The sequence below is a fragment of the Mesocricetus auratus genome, unplaced genomic scaffold (assembly GCF_017639785.1).
Source record: "Mesocricetus auratus isolate SY011 unplaced genomic scaffold, BCM_Maur_2.0 Super-Scaffold_100013, whole genome shotgun sequence".
Taxonomy (NCBI): domain Eukaryota; kingdom Metazoa; phylum Chordata; class Mammalia; order Rodentia; family Cricetidae; genus Mesocricetus; species Mesocricetus auratus.
Genome location: NW_024429196.1, coordinates 24493241 through 24519516, shown reverse-complemented (window position 1 = coordinate 24519516; position 26276 = coordinate 24493241). Strand labels below are relative to the sequence as shown.

At 38.3% G+C, this 26276-nt stretch overlaps 1 protein-coding gene across 14 annotated transcripts in view; it reads left to right on the top strand.

The window, feature by feature from the left end:
- Window positions 1–26276, top strand: part of Celf2 (CUGBP Elav-like family member 2) — an 826625-nt gene that overhangs the window by 758328 nt on the left and 42021 nt on the right. For all 14 annotated transcript variants that reach the window (XM_040756181.1, XM_040756182.1, XM_040756178.1 and 11 more), the window contains 3 exons: window positions 3649–3807; window positions 8510–8573; window positions 18877–19011. In XM_040756181.1, the coding sequence (XP_040612115.1) occupies window positions 3649–3807; window positions 8510–8573; window positions 18877–19011 (358 nt within the window). The remainder of the gene's footprint in view (window positions 1–3648; window positions 3808–8509; window positions 8574–18876; window positions 19012–26276) is intronic.

Here is a 26276-nt window from a genome sequence, read left to right as displayed (position 1 = left end):
GGATTGTTCACATGACAATCACAGATTTAAACTTTGACCATTTCACTTTTCATTCACTCATACTCATCCCCCCCTCTCTCTCTTTGTTTCTCTCCTCACTCCCTTTCCCTCTTCTCTCCTTCCACTTGCATTTCCCCCCAATGACTTGAAAAGCACTTTAGTGAAACCTTCCATTTGCCCTACGGCTGTCTCTTGAGCCTTTTATTGGAGTAACACCGGTCCTGAGATGTGAGACACTTGAAGCAAAATGTCATTCTGGACCTAGAGGATTGAATACATATACCACAGCAGGATTGGTATGGACTAAGCTGAACAACCCCCACATCAGATTGCTGCTATAATAAATCACTTGACTAAAGAATTATTTTTCATCTCAGGAATATTGAAGAAAGTTAATAATTCCATTATTTAACAATGAAATGCTAATTTTCAGTCTCCTGAAAAATCAGATTGGTCCCTTTACTTAAAAGTGAACAACAATGAAATACATGGGCTCAAATCCAATCTCTTAAAAGGTTGTGATTTGAACAGGAGAATCAGCAATGTGAAATATGCCACAGGTGGAGACGCACGGCTCTGTGTACTCAGTCTGTGATTTGGGTTGTAGCCTTTCAGAATTTTGCACAAGAGCATTCCAAAAGTGACTTGCCATCACTTACTCTGTATTGTCTGATAGGGTCATTTGAGAGTGCATGTGCTGCTGTGTTACGTACACTGTATCTGTGTATGGGTGATTTTCTCCAGAGGTGGTGGCCTTGTGGTGTTACCTGAAGCTGTGTTTTTCTATTTGAACAAAAATACTTTCAATTTTATTTAATATGCAAAAAATAATAATTGTTTGAGCTTCTTTTTTTAAAAACCCCCTGTGATTGGGGTTTTACTTTTGGGATTTTTTGTTTGTTTGTTTGTTTGTTTTTGTTTTTGCAATGCTGCATCTTCCAAAGCATGCTGGGAGCTAAGTGATCATTATGCGTCATGTTTTATGGGAAACTTCCATATATTAGTTCAGAAGGTGGGTGGAAAGGGTGGGAGAGATGTGCATGGCATTGTCATTAAGTGTTTACTGTACTCTTTTGAGTTGTGACATCAGCATTGCAAAGCATATTGTCTATTTTCACTTTGAAATTCCTATCATATATAATTAATGTGTTTTCCTTGCAGTGCAATGCATTTTTAAGACAATTCCACCACCCCACCTGAAGGCAAGCTCGGGTGAAAATCAAACATGATAGGAAATAATAAGCAGGATTCCAATCTTGCATACCATGCAGTCACATTCCTGATATTTTGACTTCCCCTTTCTTGTAGGCTGCTGCGGACTGGTAGATTTTCTGCTATTTTTAAGCTTAGACATTAAAACGAAAGTGCTGCTAAGAAAACAGTCCTCATATGTACTTATTTGCATACATACATTTAACTATTTTTGTTTCTTATAATTGAGAGATTTATATCAAAATTTATCTGCCCTTAGACAAGGTTTTCAAGTTCTTTTGACACTTAAAAGTGCTGCCAAGCCCAAGTGAGTTCATAGAGAATGCTGATATGGCTCTGATTCTACTGCAAAAAGCTCAAGACACAAGGCAGAACTGGGCATGAACCAAAACAAGAGGTTTTGTGTGGAACAAAACACTATAGAAGGCTGGCATAGGTTATTTTTAAGATTTCTATTGTGATTCCTTCAGAGTCGGCATACTCTTTTTAAAACTGGATGCCCATGTTTAAAGAAAGAACCCTCAGTTTGGTTTACAAAAAAATTGACTTCTAAATAGAACCATACATGCCATGCAGTTCTACTGTAATCATACAGTTGCTTGAGTTTTAACTAATTACATTTTTTTCAGGAATTTGGTACACATCTTTAAGTAAGACATTATTATTTGACTTAAAATTATATGTTTGTTCAAAGATTTGTTTTTAAATATGCATAGAGCATCTATTTCCCAATTTTCCTCTACGCTAAGCCCACTTGTTTTTCTTTCATGACTTAAATTGGTCATATTTAAAGCTACAGTTATTTACCTAATTTTATGCTTTTTTGCCTTTTCAAATTTAAGGACAAGAAATCAGTAAGTGTACTATTAGGAGAAGATGCTGCCATTTGTTATGGAACACATTTGATGCAGCAGTAGAACTTCTCCATGCAAAACTTCTCTGTTTTCATCTTCAGAATATTAAGAAGTAGTAAAGTACTGGAATATGGAGCAGATAAAGAAAAAGGGCATATTGGATTTTTTTAATGGTGGAAATGTTACAATAAATGTAATGTATTGACCTTTGATGTTCTATACCATGGCTCTGCTTAGCAAAGCTACAGGTCGATAGACTACAAGTTCTACAATGAAACAGTCATCTCACTTTTCTCACTTTTAAATAACAGATATGACAGCCTTAATTCACAGTAAAATTCCCAGTAACTACCCACAGTGATAAGGAAAAGCATGCAAGTTTTAAGAGAAAGAAAAATAACCCAATGGGACTAGAAGGGGAAAGTTCAGTTAAATAGGAATATATCTTTTCTGAGAATTGTTATCACATAATTAGATTCTATTTAATCAATTGGGTAGAAATACCTTTTTTCCAAAAAAAAAACACAGCAAAATGGAAGAGAATGGTGATTGAATGCGCTTCATGCCCCATGTCAAAGTGAAGGTTCAGGAGGGACCTTCACTATTTTTATGCTGAGTTTTTACCAAGTAGCAGATGTCTCAAAGGTGTTTGGGATAGGATGATCCTGCTCAAAGTGGTAGGCTAATACTTTCCCAAAGATTATATCTAACTCAAAAATTAATTTATTTTATTATATGACCTTTGACATGTCTTTCTCACTATTCTTACTCCTTACCTTTTAAAGGAAATTAAAACTGAATGAGGTTTGTAGAATAGTGAAATTAATAGAGAAAAGCAATGATGTAGACTTCTCCTTCCATTTAAGATATATCACTTTGACTAGAAAGAATGTGCTTCTGGATCTTTTGGGTTGCTCTGGGGACTCTGAATAGAATAGAAGTGACATGGAAGGAGGAAAAGAGATCTTTTGGAAAACATGTGAATAATTTCTTTGATCGGTGCCTATATATATTTTTCATATCTCTGCCCTTCATCCATGTTCCTAAAATGAAACACACTTCTTTCTTTTATTGTATCAAAATTATTTTCACTGTTCCAGTGTTCAGAAATAAATAACTGAAAATAAATGAATGGTAAAAGATGAGTGAGATATTTTCATTCCAATTGCGATTTCTGTCCCTTTATCGTCTACCCATATATAGAAATGGCAGACAGACAAGCTATCTTTAAGTCAAGAAAACGATTAAGTATAATTAAAGATAAGGTCTTAGTCTTGAAGGAAGTCCGGGAAAGTTAAAGGAAGACACATGAAGAGAGGAGAGGCAGTGTAATAACCAAAACAAAAAACAAGTGGCTTCACCAACCAACAGATCCCCTTAAAGAAACCAGTGACAGTATATGGAGTTCTCTGTTGATGGTACCTTTCAGAGAAGGAATATCAAACCATTTTAAACCATTCTAGACCATTCTGTATGCCCCAAGATAGTTAAGAAAGATAAATCCAATGATGACTGGATATTTTATAAAGGGATTCAATCAGGCTGTAACATCCTCTGCACTTTCCAATGTGTCTGACCACAGGGTTGCTCTTCACCTATCGTGGTGAAGTTTGCTGACACTCAGAAGGACAAAGAACAAAGACGCCTCCAGCAGCAGCTTGCGCAGCAGATGCAACAGCTCAACACTGCCACTTGGGGGAACCTGACAGGGCTGGGTGGACTTACCCCACAGTACCTGGCGGTAAGTGCTAGAGAATGTGGGACTCTGTGGTCTCCAAAGAAGAAAGGAATATAACTCCAAAACTGTCAAAAGCTACTTTTCCATAAGTATGCCAAAAATTTACTTTCCATACATTCTGAGTCCAGGAATTATCAAATCAGCATTAGGGCAGGTTTTTGTTAATTAAATAATTAGCATAAGAATATGCCACATTTTACTGTGACTGAGTAAAACCCAATACACTAGACTTCTAAACAGTGTTTTAAGGCATCGTAAAAAGCCTGTGCTGGATAAGTGATGCTGCATGCTTGATTACTGGTCATCTGAACTTTAGATTCTAAAGATTCCAGGAGATAGGGCCAAGAACTAACATGCTGCAGGTTTGTTTGTACTAGTAGTAGCAACCTGTAGGGAGACTTCATTATCAATCCTTACCCTGTGACTTTCCAGTGAAGCTGTTTTGATGTCTCTAATGTTTCCTTTTAGGCCAGACCCAGATCTTTGATCCATCTCATATTTTTCATAATTTCTGAGTGTTTCCTTAGTATTAGTCATTGTCTTTATTGAGATACAGTAGCCAGAATTTAAGATGGTTCCACTCTTAAGATCTAAGCTAGACAGAAGAGAGATCCCAAGCATGGACTTCAGAACCTCTTACTGCAGCTACAAGTGTCAGGCAGCCTTTGTAGAAACTGTCCATGTGGGCTGGGAAGCTGTATAAGTGCTGTTTCTTCGCTTTATTTGCCTGTTTGGAAACCTCAGCTCCATACTACATGTGTATTAATTAAGTTTAATTTTGTGATTTTGAGATTTTTTTTTTATTCTAACCTGAGAGTTTTAGCAAGGACATACTTATGTCCTAACTCTGCCATTTCACATTTTAACTGTCTCTTAGGCACATATCCTCCATGGACTTTGTAGCAGAAGCTGTACTGCTTTGTAAGACATCTTCCCTAATGATTTGGAAGGGAAGATAAGGAAAGTGGGCTCAAGGGACCAAGTGCCTTTGCCTACATCATAGCTGCCTATGGACCTTCAGTTGCCTAAGTTCTCAGCCTTTGTCACCATCACTCTACCCCGCCCCCAGCAGTCTGCCCTCTAAAGCAGCTGGGGTATGGTAGGGGAGGAGTTATGTATGCTTTTCCTGTCTTTGTCTAGGCCAATAAAAGATATGTTTACTGTCATTTTCTAGCTATTTCTCCATTTTATTCTTGATGATATCATGTATAGTTTTGCCAGGTGTCTTTCTTTTTTTCTTTTTTTTCTTTTTTTTTTCTTTAAATTAGAAACAAGCTTGTTTTACATGTCAATCCCAATTCCCTCTTCCTCCCCTTCTCCCCTGCTCTCCCCCTACCAATGATCCCCTAGCCCATGGCCTTTCTGCTCCCCAGGGAGGGTGAGGCCTTCTGTGGGGGATCTTCAAAGTATGTTATATCATTTGAAGCAGGGCCTATACCATCACCCGTGTTTCTAGGCTGAGAGAGTATCTCTCAGTGTGGAGTGGACTAATGGAGATTATTTTATCTGCCCCTCCCCACTCAAAAGGATTATTAGGCAACTCAAAAAGTTGGCCAGAGATTTCCTGTCCAAACCACTCTCTCCAAAGAAAATTCACTGAGGGGGAAATTAACAATCTCATAAATTTTATTATGACATTTTCCCCTTTCTATTCTCATGACTATATCTAAGATTTACGCATTAATTCTTACTCTCTGTTCACCTTGTCTAATCAGTAAGACATCGTAAGTATGATGGATTATCAATGCAATGATGACCTGATGCCATAGAGCTTCTTGTGGGCTAGATTATGACACATGATTAGAGATAGGAAATATGGCTTCATTTCTGCTCATGCCAGAAGGCCTTTAGAGCAAGAAAGGTATAGGGAGGGGACAAGATACCAAATTGTAGGTGCTAAAGGATTTGTTGACTTATAGTAATGATGCCAGGTGTCTTTCTTAAATCTACATATATGATGCCATGTTTTTTTCCTAGTCTGTGGTCTGGTAATTTTATTTTCAAAAGAGAATCAAAAAATAGAATATAGAATATAACCTGTACCCTAGAACTGCCCTGTTTTCCCTCCCCCAATATTTCACTTTCTTTCTCTTTTCCAAACGTAATCAGTATTCTAATTCTTTTTTAAGCTTTTTTTTTAATTTTTGAGATTACAATTAAAACATTTCTCCCCTCCCTTTCTCCCCTGTAAACCCCAATATATCCCCCTTTCAAATGTATAGCCTTTTTACTATTATGGTATGTAAATGTGTGTGCCCCTTTCAAATTTATAGCCTTTTTACTATTATGGTATGTAAATGTGTGTATAGGCACGTACATATATATTCCTAAATATAACCTGTTTTTTCCATATAATGCCACCTGTATTATGTTTTAAGTGATGTTTGGCACTGGACAACCAATTGGTATGCTCTTCCCTGGGGAAAACCTTTTCTCCTTCTCCTTTCCCAGCTTTCCTCAGCTGCCTCTAGTTTTTATGTAGGGTTGAGGCCCCATGGGTTTTGCATCATCCAGTTTGGCATGTCTATTGCTGTCATCCTTGTTCAGTTCACACTCGGGCAATCACGTTCATAAGATCTTATAGTAGCTAGACAACCCTACAACTATACCTTTGTATTTGTGAAGTATCCTGTCACTGTCACTCATTTAAAAGTGTTTTAAAATGTAAACAATTAAATTTGCATTATTTTTTCACAAATATTTTGTTAAGGTTGTCACAGACCATCAGCTTAATTGTATTCATTCAATGTTGACATCGAGCTTGCCTTTTTATGCTTTCTGAATCAAGCTTGTTATACCATTTTGGAAAACCAAGACATAGGTATTTGTCTCAGTATTATGATACATTTCCCTTGTGTCACAGCTTCAGAAATTGCTAGTATGTGTTCCTGTGACCACATCTGAAAATTATTTCCATAACTGAAAGATAATAAAATAGTCTCACTTATAGAATGACCTTTTATAAGCTGTGAGTAAGTTTTCTCATGCCCTAATATCATTCTGCTCTTATCCATGCTTCTGTACTCTTTTTTTTTTAAAGATTTATTTATTATGTATACAGTGTTCTGCCTGCATGTATGCTTGCATGCCATAAGAGGGCACCAGATCTCATTGTAGATGGTTGTGAGCCATCATGTGGTTGCTGGAAATTCAACTCAGGATCTCTGAGCCATCTTGCTCTTGTCACTTGAAAGTCTTCTTGTTTGAAGGGGATTTGGACACTTAAGTACTCCCTACCTCTGTGTTAAACCAGAGTCCAGGCATATAATTATTGGTGATTGTTTCTTGACTTTCCAAGTAGTCTACTTACTTTAGCAGGTATTACTAACTCCTTAAAATACCTTCAAAGCTAATTTTGCAACTTTAAGAAGAAAATATATACTATGGAGAGCTGTGACTTTTAAGCACAAAAGGATGAGATACTCAACAAATCAAACCAAAATAAGATTTTACGTATTAAAATGGGTAATCCCTAGGTTTTCCCTTCTCTCTTCCTATTTCTCTCTTCCTGTATGTGAGTTTGAGAACAGGCTTGTGTGTGCCTAACTGTATGCTTTCCCACATAGAAGCTGTATCTTTATTGATCTATCTTACCAAAAGAAGAATGCCTCTACATCTACTCAATGTTCTACAATAGGACCTAATTAGACTACAGTCCAGCTGAGGTGAACAAGATCACTTCAGAACTGGAATCATGTGCCTTTACCTTGTGACTTTCACATTTTATTATTATCTTTTATTTAAAGATTTTGACATACCTAAAATACACAGATTCAGTGCATACCAGATAATTCCAGATTTTGACAAGTACTTTGTCTTTTTTGTGCTGGTAAAGACCATCTTAAGAATGGCTGACCACTTGCTTGGCAGTGTGGCTGTGACTATGACTGTGATTAGCTATTCTTAGGCCTACTGTCATCGTTATGATTCTTATGTTGGTCTGAGTCAGTAAATACATGTGCTTCTGATGAACGTTAAAGAAAACTGAATCTGGACATGGATAGGGAAGGAGCAGACAAGGCCCTACCTCTAACTGAGGAGCTATCAGCAGATGATGGCTGTTGGTAAAGGGGAGCCTTTTTTTTTCTGTCAATATATGTTGCCCGTGCTCCATGGATGGTCCCACACTCATTCACCATGCACATATTGGTGACTAGGTAGACTCAGTGGAATATGAAGAAAAGAAGAGAAGTGTGGAGGGGGATACATAAGGGGGGTTGGTGGGAGTTGAAGAAGGAAAATGATGATTAAAGTATATTGTATACATGAATGAAGTTCTCAAAGAATAAATATTTTAAAATGTTAATAAAGAAGAAAGGAAAAACTGAGCTGGGAAGGAAAGTGGAAAAGAGGAGGAAATGGATCTTGATTGACAGAGATGAGTTATGGGAACTACTAGACTACAGAGAGTTATAATTAGTCATGCTTTGTTGGTGTCAAAAGATTTAGCACCTGGTTGTTAAAAAGACTAAATTGATTAATTGTTTTAAGGCAGCAGTGTTAATAAGTCTCCCTAGCGTCTGTGTTTCTTAATAGAGATTAGACATTAATATGAGTTTACACCTCCAACTCTGGGGTCCTTCAGTCCATCAACAAGGAGTGGCAGCCGATATATAAATGTAAAGGAAAAAAATTGTGCCCAGTATAATGAGGAAGTTGCTTTGTCTCCACATTGTTCTGACTGAGTTCTTGTGTTCTTTTGTAGCTTTTGCAGCAGGCCACCTCCTCCAGCAACCTGGGTGCATTCAGTGGCATTCAGCAAATGGCTGGTAAGTCATGAAGCATGTCCTTTTGTCCATGCTATTTTCTGAATTTTTGGTTGTTTCAGAGGATAAAGGAAAGAACCAAAAAAAAAAAAAGAGTAAAGAGTATGTACCAGATAAACTAGTTTTTTGTGTCTTGGTTATTAAAATTGGAATCAGCTGCTCTGAAGTCTTTTTCTTGCCTTTGCATTTCATGCTCACACTCACCTTGCAAAACAATTATGAGGGGACTGCAATTTTTGACAGAATATATTCTTTAGTTATTTGTGGGATTTTTCTGTTGTTGTTGTTGTTACTGGGTTAATGATTGGGAGGTTTCCAATGATATTCCTATAACTAAGGGCAGCTGAAATGATTAACATCTCTCAAATTTTTAACAATAGGTGATCAATAAGAATGTTCTGACCTCCATGACAAAAGCAAAGATTTCCAGCCTACATTTGATACAGTTTGTAGTCCCTTGATGACAGACAATTAACACAGTGCCTTTTTTTATTTTAGTGCCCAGTTAACAGAATTGTGCATCAGAAGCTTTTATGTAAGAGTATAATCTTTGTTCTCAGAAAAATCAAAGTGGCTGTATTTGAAAAGCAGCTTATTGAAGGATTCCTTTTCATAATGAGCTGTGCCAGTAGCTGCTGCAACACAGTGAATAGAGAAAGGGCAGTCCTGCTGTGCCACCATCCGTGCTGACACCCTACCCTAGCTCGGGCCAGGAAAACAGTATGTGCAGGAAATCAGAGTACCTGCCAGGAGGGAAAGCCTTTCCTTGTTTGATTCTAAAGAAGAGTTTGGGGGCATGTTAGAATGAAGCAGTTTTCCTTAATTAGGGACATTTCATTGACTAAATGAAATCCACTTGTGTAAAGTAAAAGCCAGGTTTATTTGTTACTACAGAAACTCGTCTTTTCAACATAAGTTTTTTCCAAATGCGTACCTTTAATTGGCTTTTATATTGTCGTTGTTGTTGTTTTGGTTTTGTTGTTATTGTTTTGCATTTTGAAGGGTTTCTCCTCATATGTACTCTGTAAATAACATCATAGTGGTCTGTTGTGGTACACAGGGTTAGCACAACTCACCAGGTTATACAAGTTAGTCATATATATGGTTACCACTGTAACACAGCTTTTAGATTATCCAAGTTAGTCATATATATGATTACCACTGTAACACAGCTTTTAGATTATACAAGTTAGTCATTGATATGGTTACCACTGTAACACAGCTTTTAGATTATACAAGTTAGTAATTGATATGGTTACCACTGTAACACAGCTTTTAGATTATCCAAAATATATTTAAAATGATAAACAGTTAAATGATTGCATTGTATTTAAGAAAATGTGTTAGGAAGCTGGCTTTGGAGCTAAGAATCACATTGAATGGCTAATGTATTTATAACCTGTGAAGGAAGCTGGAGAGATAGTAGTAAAATGTTGAGGGGAGTTTCTATTCTTTGAAAGGAAAATAAAAGAAAATAAAAATAATTTTTTAAAAAAACCTCAATTACAGGCTGCTAAATACATGCTAACATTTGTCACATTTTGAGCAGGTGGGAAATTTGTTTTCTTTCTAGTAGCACAGACCATATTCAAAATTAGGGGTTTTCCTCGGGGGAAGCTTTAGGTACCCCCTACTCTCAGAGCTGTATTATGCAGAAGGTTATTTATTCCTGCCACTGGGCATGGTATGCCTTCCCAAGTGGACAGAGTGCCCTACCATTTTTCATTAGGATGTGTGTACTTCTGCCATGTCAGCTACAGGTCAAGATATTAGCATTTACATGTTCTGTGTGCTCCTTTGAAAACTAAGGGTATCTAGGAGTCACCCTAAAAGGTGTCATGGAACAGATGGCTAATTTAAAGACATTCTGTGAATGTTCTGGGGTTTCCAAAATACCTTTTCTTAAACTTTCACCATGTTAAATTCACCATACTAAGTCTGAACATACTGTAAAATCAAATACTGAACAGTCTGTTAGATACCAAAATCGTGGATATTTAAAGTATTAAAATATCACACCTCTTTTTGTGGCTTTAGAAAAGTACTGCTCACTTATAAAAATAATAAAGTTTTATCTTTCTAAGTATTTAAAGCCTTGTGGCTTGGGGTATTTTATTTTTTCAATAAAGTAAAGAAATGTCTTGTCCCAAAAATAGTATTTAGCTTTGGTATGACTTACTTTTTCTACTTTTCATTTACCTACAACAGCATTGTGGGGTGATCATGGTGGATGGGTGACATTAACTGCTTGCTGTTTTAGTCTGTTGTGTTGTTGTGAAGAGATACCATGACTGAGTCAACCTTAAAAGAAAGCATTTAATTGGGTACTTGCTTACAGTTCACGAGGATTAGTCCATGATCATCATGGCAAGAGGCATGGTAGCAGGGAGATATGGCCTGGTACTGGAGAAACAACTGACAACTTACATGTGGCCCATAAGCACTACACAGATGCAACTGGGTCTGCCATGAACTTTTGAAAACTAAAAGACCATCCCCAATGACACACCTACTCATGCTTCCTAAACAGTTCAGCAACTGGAAATCAAATGTTCAAATATGTGAGCCTATGGGAGTCATTCTCATTCGAACCACCACACTTACTAGAACCTCCAGCTTCCCTAAGTTGTTCCTCCCTCACCAGAGTATCCCTAAGTACCTCAAACTGTCACTGCTCCAAACCACACCGAATTCCTGGAGAGCAAGACCTGCCCCAGTGACTTATGGCTGCAGCCAGTCCTATAAAGGTGCTAGAGGCTATTTGTGAATACATGAGTGAAAATAAATGTATGAGTTGACAGGTATAAATTTGTATTTTGGATGCATTCCCAATAGAGCTCAAGTTAAATGCTCAGTTTTTTAATTACAAAACTTAACTTTAGCCTTACATATAAACTGGAAATAACTATAAGAACCATTATTACCACCTTCACTTCAACTTTGGAGATAGTTTGTCTAATATAATATGTGTTACATAGCACATTATATATGACAAATATAGTAGAAGTCGCAGCATAATAAAGTAGAAGTAACTCAAGAAGTTATTTAATCCCAGTCCCACCTGGAGTTCTAATATTTATTGAATGATTGATAGTCTGTCATAGTAAACATGACGATATACACAACTCATACTGCCAAAGAGTGTGAAACACTTTGGAAATCAGTACTATCTGGCTATGAACATCTTTCAAAACATAATAGTTTTTCATGGGACAGAGATTTTTAAAAGCAATTCATTTATATGAGCAAAACATTTTTCATTGGAAAAGGAAAAAAAACCAAAAAAATTTAGATGACATATTGCTAAGTAATTGCATCAGTAAAGTCTGAATGTTAGACCACAGACCCTGTAGCTGTCTTTCTCTCTCAGTCACAGAAATCAGGCCACATACCCCCCTGCATCTGTTTGGGGGAGCAGTCAAGAAGCTGTACTACATAGTATCCTTTCAGCCCTTCCCTCTGGCTATTGCAAGATAATTTAAAGTACTACCTGATGTCTACATCTTGGCACATACACTAGACCATACTTAATCATGTGAAGTAGAACTTCCCACCACCTCTGAAAAACCTAGAGAAGACAAAAACTCCTTTTGTTGTTGAGAGCATCTGAAGGCTTTCCTTTAGTAACCTCATCATGCTCATGTGTCTGTTTCTCTTCTCTCTTATAACTCTCTCCTGCTTTACCACTTCAAGCTATCTCCCCTAATGAAGCTACTCCAGATCTTTTGCCCCATCATGTTGTCTTTGGTATGATATATCTCTCCCAAGTGGTCTCATAATGCTTATCCTGAAGGATAATTTCATATAAGCTCTTTTTCCAAACCAGCTGCATCTAGCCTGTATCTCCTATTTATGGCATAATGACTATGTTTTATACTGTAGCTATATATCAGCTATATGTTTTCTTCAAAAAAATCTTAAACATTTTTCTTTGAAGCTACAATTTTTTTATAATTTATATACAACAGAGTCTTTACTAAATGTGGAATTTTAAAGCAGAAATGGATTTAGAATTAAATCTTCATAAGCTAAATCCTTTTATGTATGTTGACTGTGCTTGAAGATAATTGATTTTATTTCCTCTTTTAAAACTTCTAACAAAAACATACTCATATTTAGCTCTCCTCTAGTATTTGTTCAGTGAATTTTTGAAATTTGAGAAGCATGGGGTCTGTATCTGGCCAAAGAGTATGTATCTTAGGTGAAGGAAAACAGAACCAGAGCCAAGCACCCTTTTGATCTTTGACTTCTTCATGGCTACTGTGGCGCCTTCAAAGAATGTCTAATGAGAAAATGGAGGTGACACTTCAACATTTGCATTTAGGCCCTTGTAATATCATGCAGTTTTAAGAGTATACCAAAGCAAAAATCACCTCTCTTCTACATTGCATACTGGAAAAACAAAAATATGAAATAGTTAAATAAGTTACATTGAGACCATGGCACCAATAAGTGGAATGGTATGGATTGGGATACAGTCTCAAATACCACTTTATGGCATGCCTATTTGGAATGCCATTTAACAAGTGGGCAAGTGAGGCTTAGAAGAAGGGCTAATAAGCTTAACCCAAGTCATTGAACTAATGGGTATGGACCCATATTTCAAAACCATTTTAGCCTGATCCAAAACCTGAGCCTCCTGTCCCTATCAGGCTTATGAAACAGCACTGTGTCCCAGCCAGGCCAGGTATATTTACATAAACATAAGCTCCAGTGAGGTGCCTACAAAGATGGATGGCCTAATGGGAAAATAACAATTCCCAGTTGAAGGTAGAGCCCCACAACTGCTGAAGAAGTAGCTGGTCAGATCAAACAGTAAACTGCGTCACTTCATTCTGGAAAATGTTTCCAATTTATTAAGAGTAGACTATGTACATAAATAAGTTTGTTTCTGAGAACGAGTTCTTTTTTCTAAAGACAGGCTCTCCTGTAACCCACACTAGCCTCAAACTCAATATGTGACCAAGAATGACCTTGAACTCATCGCCCTCCTGCCTCTAACCTCTGAAGTGCTAGTATAACAGTTTGCACCACCATAACCAATTTCTGTGGTGCTAGATATGGAACTCAGGGTTTGTACATGATAAGCAAATGCTCTCCTGAGTGAACTCTGTCCTAGTCACCCTTAGGATCAGAAAATCATAACGGTCTGAAGAAACTATCTGCTGAAGGTCAGAATGGAACTGCTTCCTCTTAAATCTGACTAAGCTTCTAGAAGTCCTCTCTACTTTTTGAAAGAAATAATAAAGTGTAAAGTGAAACATTTAGTTAAAACCACAAAATATTTCTCTCCTTTTGTGAATTTAAAATCCAGTCTCTGAGAAGGTTGTCTGAAAGTGTCTTTCACAAGCAGAGAAGACGGTGTGCAAAAACAGTGTCTGGGCAATCTGAGAAGTTCCAGTTGGAGCAGCTCCCAGCATGAAGTGTGCTCATAGGCCCACAAAGACCCTGTGTTCTTCCTTCCGAGTCTCCAGCAGTCCACACCACAGACACTTCCTGTGAATGTGCTAATAGGCCTTATGAGAATGTCCTATAACCACCCATCTGTCACTTTTTAACAGACCTGATTGGCAAGCACTTGTAACAACTGACATCTGTTCTCACTTATTGATATGCAGATTTATGGTAATTGCATGAACAATAAGACACAAAATTACCTAAGGTGAACATTAAATTTTCATGCCCTTTTCCTTATAAATAATTTTTTATCTTAAATTTCAAGTAGGAATATTATGTATCTGTTTCATACATAATTTCTTCATTTTTAAGGAATTTTCTTACAAAATAATGAGTGAAAACTTGAATCTCCTTACTCCTAACTCTTTTCTTTTTGCCATCATCATAGTAGCTCACTTTTAGATTACCTAAAACTAAAGTGTTTCATGTGTTTAGTTACCTAGATTATTGCCCTTGGTTTGAGAGGTGCCCAGCTGAGCAGAAGTTAAAAGTAGCCATTTTTCTTCTCAGAAAAGCTGTTTGCCAAGCCAGAACCGGCTTCCAAGAAGGGTGAAGGCGCCTTCCAGTCTGGTGCCCTTTCATGGTGAAAGAGAAAGTATGAGGGGGTGGGAAGATGGGCCTGCTTCAAGAACTGGGAAAGAAGGAAAGACAGAGAGCACTCCCTGTCCCCCCACCCTCCCCCACACACACCCCATGAAAAAGTGAAAGGAACCAGAGCGGGGATTCCAAACAACTGGATACAAAGACCATGCCAGACTGTCTTGCCTGTCTTGGGCCTAGGGAAGATGGCAGAGTTAATTAAGAAGGGAAGGAGCAGTGTTGCAATCCCTCAGAGCAGCTTTGAGTGGGAGCATTTTAAGGCAGAAGGTAATCTCCTGCTCTGGGAAAGTCTGGTGATGTTAGACAGTAGAAAATCTTTGTGAGCCTGCCCAACCCGATTTAGTCCATGGAGCTATTACTTTTCCTCCAAACAGCTGACCCTAAGGAAGAAGGGGAATAGTAAATGAGATATTTACTTTTGAGTGAGAACACCCTCACCAGGTACCCATTTGTGGCAGAAAAAGCCCAAACCTGTCACTGAGGATATGCTGTTTGTCATTCTTATGATCTTTACTTGATATAATATTGCTATTGCTAGTTAAAGCTAAGGAACGTACCATATGAACCCAGCTCTGCCCAAGGTCACATTCTTTGGTCTTTTCACATATCGACTGTCAGAAAGTAGATTCTATTTGAATTAGACTGTAGTTGGGGATCTCAAAGCACAAGTAGTTAGCCAGTTTACTCTAGATAGCTGGAGTTAGAAAAGGTGACAGAGCTGAGTTTATTTACATCCAGGCTATCTCAAAGGAGAGCCTGCACACTTCTTCACAGGGCTACACCGCTTCTGGTAATTTGTGATTGTTGTCACCAACATAGACTCTTGTGTATTCCAGACACTAGAAATAGAAGATAAGGGTAAAGGATGAGATGTTCTTGCCAGGACTGGAAATCTGGGGACCATTGCTATAAATAGGGGGCCTAGTGATGGGGATGTCTATACATACATGCATACATACATACATACATACATACATACATATATATGTATATATATATGTTTCTCTATTGGTTGATGAATAAAACACTGTTTGGCCCTCTGACCTGAGTCTATAATAATTGTTTGTTATTAATTGGTTTTATTTCAGTGCTAAATCCTCCTCTTATATGTCCTACTGTCTGTTGGTGATACCGTATGGTCATCTAGTTCACATTATCAGAACATTAAAGGGAGCATTGGTAATCAAGGGGGACAGATGAATCTGTGCAATGGCCTCACTCACAGTCCAGATGCTCTTGTCACACTTGTGTGTGGTGTGTTCATGCAGCGTTCAAGAAATACAGCCTTTATTTGGTCTGAGTGGGTCACCACTAAAGCCAGGCAGCTCCATACTTCTTCCACTTTGCTAAAGGGAAACTGAAAAATTAGCCCAGTGTTTCTTAGTACCCACAGTGCTTCTAATAGATATGTCACTGTTTGACCATTACCAGAGAGACAAAGAGAGAGCTTTACTCCCAGACGCATTTGATCACTAGATTTCACAAATTCTATATCTTGCTCCTATGAATCGCCACCAAAGAAGTAGGTGGTTCTTTGGACTTCACCACAACCCAGTAAGTTCAATGGCTCCTGAAGGAAGAAAGGATGTGATTTGGGGCATACTGGAACTCATTTTACAGCAAAACCCTCAGGAGCTTCTTTTCAGACCATGACCCCAAGAAAAGAGCACAGAAGCAGTGCTTTTTCTAGGGCTCAGCAGCCAGGCCCTTATTCATGCTCTCAGCCAGCCATGCACGGCTGGCTGCAAGTCTGCTTAGGAATGTTGCTAGAAAAGCTATCTGCCTTGCCCCCAGCACATACAGACCTTCATCAGGTCACTCTTCTTCTTCTTCTTCTTTTTTTTTTTTTTTTTTTGGTTTTACGAGACAGGGTTTCTCTGTATTGTTTTGGAGGCTGTCGGTCCAGCCCAGCCTCGAACTCACAGAGATCCCCCTGCCTCTGCCTCCCGAGTGCTGGGATTAAAGGCGTGCACCACCACCACCCGGCCAGGTCACTTTTCTTAAATCAAATTTGTCAAAGAAATAGTTTTTGAGTATCTGAATTTGAGTCATGAGAAGGTAAAATTAAGCTGATTACTTGACTCCAATCTCTTTCTATATAAGAAAGAGAAACATGGTTACTTTTATTTATTGGGACAAGAATCATGGGAGGAAGTACCTCGGGTATTTAGAGAAGCTGTTGATGGAGTGAGGGAAAATGCTGAATGTCTAAACAGCAAAGGCAGCAGGCTGGAGCCCAATCTCAGCCCATCCTACTACACTCTTGCACACTTTCATTTGCATTTTGTTTCTTAACTTTTTTTGAAACACTTTTTATTAAATATTTAATTTAGAAGCAAGCTTGCTTTCCATGTCAGCCCCAGCTCCCTCTCTCTCCCCTCCACACCCGCTCTCCCCAACCAGCCCCCCAGCCCTCCACCCAATCCCCACTCCATTCCCCAGGGAGAGTAAGGCCCTCCATGGGGGATCTCTAGAGTCTGTCATTTCATTCCGGGTAGGCCCCAGACCCTCCCCCAAGTGTCCAGATTGAGAGAGCATCCCTCATTGTGGGATGGGCACCCAAAGACCATTTTGTGTTCCAGGGATAAATACTGATCTACTACCAAAGCCCCATAGGTTGCCTAGGTCTCCACACTGACACCCACATTCAGCGGGTCTGGATCAGTCCCATGTTGGCCTCTTAGGCATCAGTCTGGGGTCCAAGAGCTCCCCCTTTTTCAGGTCAGCTGTTTCTCTTAACTTTTACTGATCAAAAATTCATTCTAGTTAAAAATATGTTGACTGAGCTCATGGACTCCAGACTGACAGCTGGGCAACCTGCATAAGACCAAACCAGGCCACCTTAACATGGGTGTCACTTAGTTGGGAGGCCTAGGCAGACTATGGGGCCTCTGGAAGTAGAACCAGTATTTATCCCTAATGCATGAATGGGTTTTGGGAGCCCATTCCCTATGGAGGAATACTCTCTCAGGCCTAGAAACATGGGGAGGATCTAGGTCCTGCCCAAAATGGTATGACAAATTTTGATGACTCACCCATGGGATGCCTCGCCCTCCCTGAGAAGTGCATGGGGTGTGGGATGGAGGGAGGGGGAGCAAGAGGTCCAGAGGGAGAGGGAACTGGGTTTGGTATGTAAAATAAGATTGTTGTTAATTTAAATAAAAATTAATTTAAAATATGTTGGCTGTAGGTTTAACGTGTCTGTCAACAACCACATACATGTGTAGATCAGATGACCACTTTCCAGAGTTGGTTCTTTCCTTCCACCATGTAGGTCCTGAGGATGGAAACCTCAGGTCATCAGGCTACACTTAAACTGATTTAAGGTACTGCCAATTTTTGTTCATCCTATACTGAGCTCCTACTGTGGAGACATGATAAGATAAATCTGGAGACATTCATCACTGACATTCATTGAGTACTTAGATCATTCTAGAGTAATTTGCTTTCATTATATTTATTTGCACAGCCCTCTACATTCAAGTACAATTAGTCTGGTCACCCAGAAATGAAGAGGCTGAGTAATTTGCCTACATCCACATATCTGGAAAAACGGCAAAGCCAAGATTAGAACCTGTGTCAGTTCAGTTTCAGAGCAGGGCCATTTAAGCAATGAACTTTAATTCCTCTGTAATGTCTGTGTACCTGTCAAATTAAGAAATACAGTTTACCCCCCACTCTGTGCTTGTCCTGCAGCCACCTATACCCAGCTCTCACCATTTTCATGACAGCTAAGTCATAGATAGAAGTTGCCAGTCCCTACCTATTACCCTGTCCCTGTCCAGTCAATATAGAATACTAGAATAATCTATGAACTTCTACATCATTGAGAGAAGACAGTCCTAAGTTAAGATAGACAGTGCCCCATTGAGCTTAATCTGCTCAGAAGTACTAGATAAAAAGCAGATACCCCTTTTTAGCACTACATCTCTAGAAATGAAAGATGATATCATTAAAACTCAAAGGAGATGTCCTCTGAGAAATAGATCCCAGTTCCTAGTCAAGTGGTGTAATCACACATATCCCTGAGGCAACTCTGATGAGTACAAAATCACAGGGTCAAGTACAGGGATTGTGTGGTGTGTGTGTGTGTGTGTGTGAGAGAGAGAGAGGGAGAGACAGAGACAGACAGACAGACAGACAGACAGACAGACAGACAGAGACAGAGAGAGGAGAGAGAGAGAATTTCAGTTTAGAAACAGGAAAATTTGGGTCTGTGGCTAACATCACTTTTGTCTTTTCTCTACAGGCATGAATGCTTTACAATTACAGAATCTGGCAACACTGGCTGCTGCTGCAGCTGCCGCCCAAACCTCAGCCACAAGCACCAATGCAAACCCTCTCTCTACCACAAGCAGTGCCCTGGGAGCCCTCACAAGTCCCGGTAAGTGGAAGGCCTTCCTCTTCCTGCACATGGCGTAAGGCCAGTGTTCATGCAAGTCTTCATGCACCCAGAGGCAAGTGTTGAGGCCCCATGTGCCCAGGATAGAACCAAGAGACTCTTCATGGGGACCCTGACTTACTATAGTTCCTACTTTCTTAACAAGAAGTTGAATGTATGTGTTTCATATTCCAAAGATGAGAAAAGTTTTTGATGAGAATTTACATGCTCATGTCATTTTTACAAAAGTTGCCTTTTGTTCATCTGATACTTTTGTATTACTACGGTGACCTTCAGACTTACAGTCCTGCTTTTGTGTCCTGTTCTCTTAAAGGGGGAAAACAGCCATTTAAGAATTCTCTGCTGATTCTCAAACTCTGCTCTTTTTGTTGTTAAATTTCACACCGACTCCATCCTGTACCTTTGAGTTTAAAATTCTTGATGTGCTAAAGGACATTGTGTCATTCATTTATGGTCACATTCTGGAGTATCTAATTGTCTTTTTCCCCTGGAAATTTTATTGCTAGTACCATTTTTTGTACAAGAAAGACTTAATATGGTTGCTTAGATACCATAATTTGTTTTCTTTATTTTTAAAAGGAAATTAAAAAAAACATTTCTTCTCTGAATTTTCTGGGCCTCAATGCATAATCTCCTCTCCTCTAACCTATGAGTGAGTCGGCTTGGACAATCTTGCTTATAACTTAGAAAATTCTATAACATTCTATCACCTGTGCCCAGATGATTAGCTAAATAATTACAGAACTTTATTGTAATTCTGCAAGGTTTTCTTATAGAAAAATAGGAAATGAAAGGTACAGCATATTACTGACCAAGAATTCCGATTTCAAGAAGCAATAAGGCATGCCCTGTGAATATGTAAAAAAAAACTGCAGGGAAAAATAGCAGTTTGGGGGTCTTTATAAGATATTGTATATCTAAAACATTATACCAGTTTAGTTTTGAGAGAAGAAATCCAAGCAATATTTATGGGAATCTCCTGTATTTAACCCTAATATGCTAAAATCTCCAACCAACAGACCATAAGTATAGTGATTTAATTCTTTCAATTATTTTAAAAGTACAACATTACTGCATGTGGACTTCATTTTATGCACTGAATAGTATTCCCAAAAATCAACTTGACAGTTTAATTTTTCAAGAAATTAACTTATAGATTCAATTTGACCCACAATTTATGTGAATAAACCCTTTAATGACCCTATATTAATTGCTTTTCTTACTCAGACAAAAACAATTATGTGAGTATTTTTGCTCACAGTTCAAGGGTACAAGTTCATCGTGGTTGGGAAGCCATAGCTGCAGGAGCTTGAGGCTGCTGGTCACATTGAGCCTATAGTCAGAAGCAAAGGATGAATGCTGATACTCAGCTCACTCTGTCCTTCTTATTTAGTACATCCTCCAGATCATAGGATAGTGCAACCCACATTCAGGGTAGGTCTCCTCTCTTCAGTTACACATCTCTGGAATACCTTCACAGAAGCAGCTGAAGGTTTGTCTCCTAGGTGGTTCTAGACTTTATCAAGATGACAACATCATTCATCACAAACATCTTTACCATAGCAGTTTCTCCCATATAAACACAGCATTGATGTTTTTGAAACACATTAAATGTGAAAATATTGTACTTCAATAAATACTATCTATAAGTTATTTCACAATGTTAGATAGTGCCTTTGTGGTAGGAATATGGCAGGTGAACCACAAATATATAATACCTAGGAGTCTTTAAGTCTTTCAGGAGACCTCAGAAAACTAAAATAAATAAATAAATGTGGATTCCTTTAGATGAGATAAGGTTGTTAATATTGATAAAAGCAGAATAAAGGTATACACCGAAGGATCTGAAAGAAGTAAGTCATTTATTAAAGGTGACATTTTTGCCAAAGCCTGAGTGGAGTGAAGGAAGCCATGTAGAAGGAGCTTGGAGTGATAATAAACTAGAAAGAATGCCCTGGTACTCCTCTCAGGAATATGAGAGAGAGAGAGAGAGAGAGAGAGAGAGAGAGAGAGAGAGAGAGAGAGAGAGAGAGAGAGAGAGAGAGAGAAAACAGTAAGGCTTTGCTGGGTGTGGTGACTCGAGCCTTTAATCCCACTTAGAAAGGCAGAGGTAGGTAGATCTCTGTGAGTTCCACCTCTGAGAGACAAGGCCAGCTTTGTCTACATAGGGAGTTCAAGGATAGCCAGAAAAAATATTGAGAACCTGTCTCAAAAACAAAACAAAACAGGCCCATGTCAGTGGATCCTTCGTCATCTGTGTTAGTCAGCTCCCATCACTGTGACAGAGTGCCTACCGTAATATTGCAAAAGGAAGGGTTTGTTTTATGTGCTTTCAGAGGGTTCAGTTCACAGTCTTTTGGCACTGTTTCTGGGCCTATGGCAAGGAACTTCACTGTTTGTGAGACTGTCTAGCTGAGGAGGCTATTTGCCTAATGCCAACAGGAAGTAAAGACAAAATACAGGAAGTGTCCAGGGCAAAATACGACTTCTAACAATATGCCACCAGTAATGTACTTCCTCTAGGTAGTTCCCAACTCCAGAAGTTACTACTTTACAGAATTATGCCACTAGCTAGAAGACACGCTATCAAAACATTAGTCTATAGGAGACATTTCAGATTCAAACCATAATGCCATTCCATCCAATATTTTTGAAAATCATGAATTTTTCATTTTATATTTTATTGTATTATGTTTTGGGGCTTTTGAGGCAGGGTCTCACTATATATCCCTGACTGGCCTGTAACTCACAAATATCAGCCTGCCTCTGCCCCCCAAGTACTGGATTAAAATTGTGTGCTGTGATCAAAATGTCCCATTAGCAAAGTGTCCTCCCCTGTCTTCCTGAAGCAGTATGCTGCCCTTCAGTAGATGTGGCTACCAGAGCACCACTGAAAGTGCTTGCTCTGCTAAAGGATGCTTTTCAAAATACCTAAAAGTATTTTTAAATGTGGCAGCAGACACTATTTAAATCTTATATTTTGATTATTTTTTTCTTCATAGCTAAAAAAATTGTTATTGTTTAACTAAAAGTCAATGTATTTGTCTAATTTTCATCAGGGGCTCTTTCAGAGATGTAGAAAATGTGGTTAGTAACATTCCTGACTCTATTCTTCATCAGAATTATCACTGATAAGGTAAAGTGTTAGAATCCACTGATAAAGTGTTAGAATAGCTAGTGCTTTTACACATTTTTAGCAATAATAGTAGAGTGGACTCACTATCTGTAACATGAACAGTCACACTGTAAAATGCATGAAGCCTCATCTTCTCTGAGAACTTTTACATGGGGGCTTGAATTTACCCTGCGTTTAACTTTGTCTCTTAATTTCCAGACAAATTCATCTACAAAGGAAAGGGATAATTTAATCCCCAAACTATTAATTTTTTTCATAATTATAAATTTATCTTTTTAATTTTGTGAACCAAGAAAAAGTCTCTCTACAGCATTATTATAAATGATTTTAAATAGTCTTGGCTTTAAAACATGAAAGATTAAGCTTTAATTTTTGTTTTAAAAAAATCCCTTAAGCAATAAATAGGTTCCTTTGTCTTGTGGCCTTGAAATAAAAATTAAAATAGTTTAAATTGCCTGTGGTTAGAATAAGTGTTTCATGCAATTATCAGATAGTAGTGAATAAAATTAGAAATTAAATCATGAAAGAATAAAAACCAGGTAGGTGCATATTACTCCTTTTATGAGTTCTCATGGGTCTTTTGGAGCCTAATTTAATGCTGTTTTTTTATTTTGATAGGCTAATTTTTTCTTTATTTACTTCAGTCTTCTATTTAGTTAATTAATTCTTGGGTTATTTCTTATTATTCAGTTTTAAACCTGTTTTTGAGAATTGTGCTTGTTTGTTTTTTATATAAAGAGGCACATTGTATGTCCAGCAGGTAGGTAGGTATTAAAGGCAGTAATATTTGTTTCATACACTGTTAATAGATGGCTTGTTTTTTCTGGTAATGGAGAGAGCTTGGAAAACAGCATTACTTTCACCATATGTGAATTGTTCTTTGGCATTTTCTGTCTAAAACCTAATACTGTAATACTGCATTCATTTCACTGGCCTCCTGTTTTCTTCTCTTTTCTTTTAAGAAAAAGATGTTTTAAAATTCTCCAAATGTTTCTGTAAGTGCAGACTCAGTCAAATGCACACTTCAAGATAATGGGTGATTTCTTTCAATAGTATAAGACATTTTTAAATGCCAGGCAGCATTACTACGTTCCCACTGCTGGCTCTTCAAAGACTTTTCCCTTTAAATTTTTGGCAGTCTTTTCTCTATCTTCAGTATCCTTGAAGAGTACAGCAATCTTAGAGTTCCAGGGAAATGTTGATGCAACCTGTTGGAGCACTTGAGGTTAGAAGAAGTGGAGGTATTTTCATGTGATTCAGACCCATTGTACCCTCCTCAGATAGAAATGACTGATGAGTGGGTGCTGTCCCTGTTACATATCTGTGTCACTCAGGCAGGTGCATATATAACAGGATGCAAAAATTATCCCTGGAGGTTATCCTGCAGCATTTCAGTTTGTAGGAGGCTTTGTAATCTTTAATGTGTATGTATCTTCATCACCAGAGAGTCTGCACTCTGTGGAAAGAAGTGATCCACAGATTACCGAGCCACAGCATGAGTCTTTAAGTGTGTGCCAGTCCATGTGGTAGGTCCTGCATTACCCCCAAGCAATAACATAGGGGTATATGCTAAGGCCCAGAGAGAGACAGAAAAGACACTGACCAATGCTGTCTCTGAAGCTACTACATTGATGTATGAGCTTCAGGAAATCCAAGAGTAAATGTCTCCCATTGACCCATTCTTCCTGCTACTTTCCCAGTCTGTTCAACCTAATAGGTTACAGTGGCTGAGCCTCACATCCAGCCATGGCAGCATACTTCATCCTGGCGGGTTCGCCATACAGGTGTCTTTCCTTACAGCTCACACTAGCCTGAGGGAGGCCATTGTTTTCATGTTCTCTATAAGAGCTCCCAATGCAATTCCCACCCTTGAACCATTTTTCACACATTGGCCAAACAAAATAACCCTGTTTATAACTTCAAATTATTTAAAAAGTGTGATCTAGGCTGAAGTAAAACGAACTCCTGAGTATGTCATTCCAGATCCTGCCTGGCTGCTTTTTCCTTTCTTGTCAGAAAGGCCCTGCCCCTGGGAGACCAACACTCAAAGTCATGTCATTCTTCTTCACCAGATACAGTCCTGGTCATTCCACCTTTCTTCTTGCATTTTGTCTTCTAGAATCCTAGAAGCCCTCCTTCACCTCATTCCTTTTTAAAGCTCTCACCATCTTCTGCTTACATTGGTGCTTGTTCTTGAGATTGCATGTAGGTGCAGAATTGACTTTTGGTTTGGTTTGTTGAGACAGGGTCTCCCGTTACTCTGGATGGCCTAGAATTATCTATGGAGACCAGGCTGGCCTTGAACTCACAGAGATCTGCCTGCCTCTTCCTCCTGAGTTCTGGAATTAAAGGTGTGCACCACCATGCCAGGTTAAAAGTGGATTTTTTAAAATCACATATAACTAAACTACTTGTGTAAATTAAACTGCAGTAAAGTGTTTAGTGGTAACTACTAAAAATTGTTTCAAATATCCTAGTACTTACATTTTAATAATCAATTTAAATGATTTCCTCATCATTTAAGCCTTCCATGCAGAATGATCATCACTCTAACATAAATGCCTAGCTAACTCTAGCCCTGAATCAATAGCAGTTCCTTCATAGAGAATTTCCAGGAAGGAGCTCATTGAGGGTAGAGGAGGAAGGAGAGAGGTGTCAACATGAGATAAGCATCCTGTGAATGTCACACCATTTTCTTCTCTGCTGCCAAAGTGTATGCCTCATCCCTCCACTGTCTTTGTAACACAGTCATTTGGTGCCTCTCCATCACACTCTCGTTAGTGTTTCTCAACCTTCCTAATGTTGCAACCCTTTAATACAGTTCTGCATTTTGTGGTGACCCCAACCACAAAATTATTTCATTGCTACTACATAATTGTCATTTTGCTGTTGTAGCAATCCACTGGTTGAAAAGCATTGCACCTACACTTTCAAAGTAGAAACAGTTTCTCTGCTCATAATTCCTCCTTGCATTTGAAATATCACACAAACATTTTTTCTAATGTTTTATTTCTGGTGCAAATAGAATAGCCAAATGAAAACTCTACATTTAATGTGTAAGAGCCATTCATTCTATCCTAGTACAGTGCATGCGTCTCTGAAGAGATAATCAGCCCAGTCACAGTGACGTTGACACGGGCAACATAATATTTGGTTCCTGAGGAATCCAAACATTGCCATACCTTACATGTGAATATTCACCTCTGACAGGATGCTGGGAATTAATCAATGCTGACATCTTAGAACAAGTTATATATATAAGGTAATTTGTTTTTTACTAGAAAAACCTTACAAAGTGTGGCTTTCAGAATGTTCTAATGCAGAATATGGAAGCATTTTATTTTCAGAACCACCTACTCTAACGTAGACTTCTCAAAAATGCACAAATCAGCCTTATAATTACATATGTATTGCTAATTCTATATAGCAATGGAATGCTACACTGGTTAGATAAAAAATGAGATCCATTTAGCTTAGAGTACTTTTTGCTTATAATGTACTTGTAAAACACGGGGCATTTCATTAGTTCATAATGAATTCATAATTAGTTCACCTTACTCATAAAGAATAACTCAGTTTCATACCCTCCCCTATGTCCCTATTGCTTTTCATTGCTTATCATCATAGGAAGGAAGTAAATCTTTCTCTTTTTTAATGGTTTTTCAAGACAGGGTTTCTCTGTGTAACTGGCTGTATTCCTGACTGTCCTGGAACTCGCTTTTTACACCAGGCTGGCCTCGAACTCAAAGTAGGCAATTCTTCCCTGTATTAGCTATTCTTGATGTGTTCTAGTTAAGCAGAGTCAACCCAGTTAATAAAATGAGCTATTTGTTTGTGGGGTTGAATCATTCAAATACCCTCATACCCTGTTTACTGCAAAAAGAGATTAACATTCACTTCTTGAACCATTTTCTCTTAAGTTTTACTGACTCGTATAACTTTATGAGTTGCTTTTCTGAAAGTGTCCACGTCTGTTCTTGGTGTTGACATTATGGAACTCAATGGAATCAAACAATACATAAGAGGTTTTATAAGTAAAATGACACTATACTAATTATTATCTCCTGATGTAGTATTCATTTACTCAACAAATATTTGTTGAGCATCTATT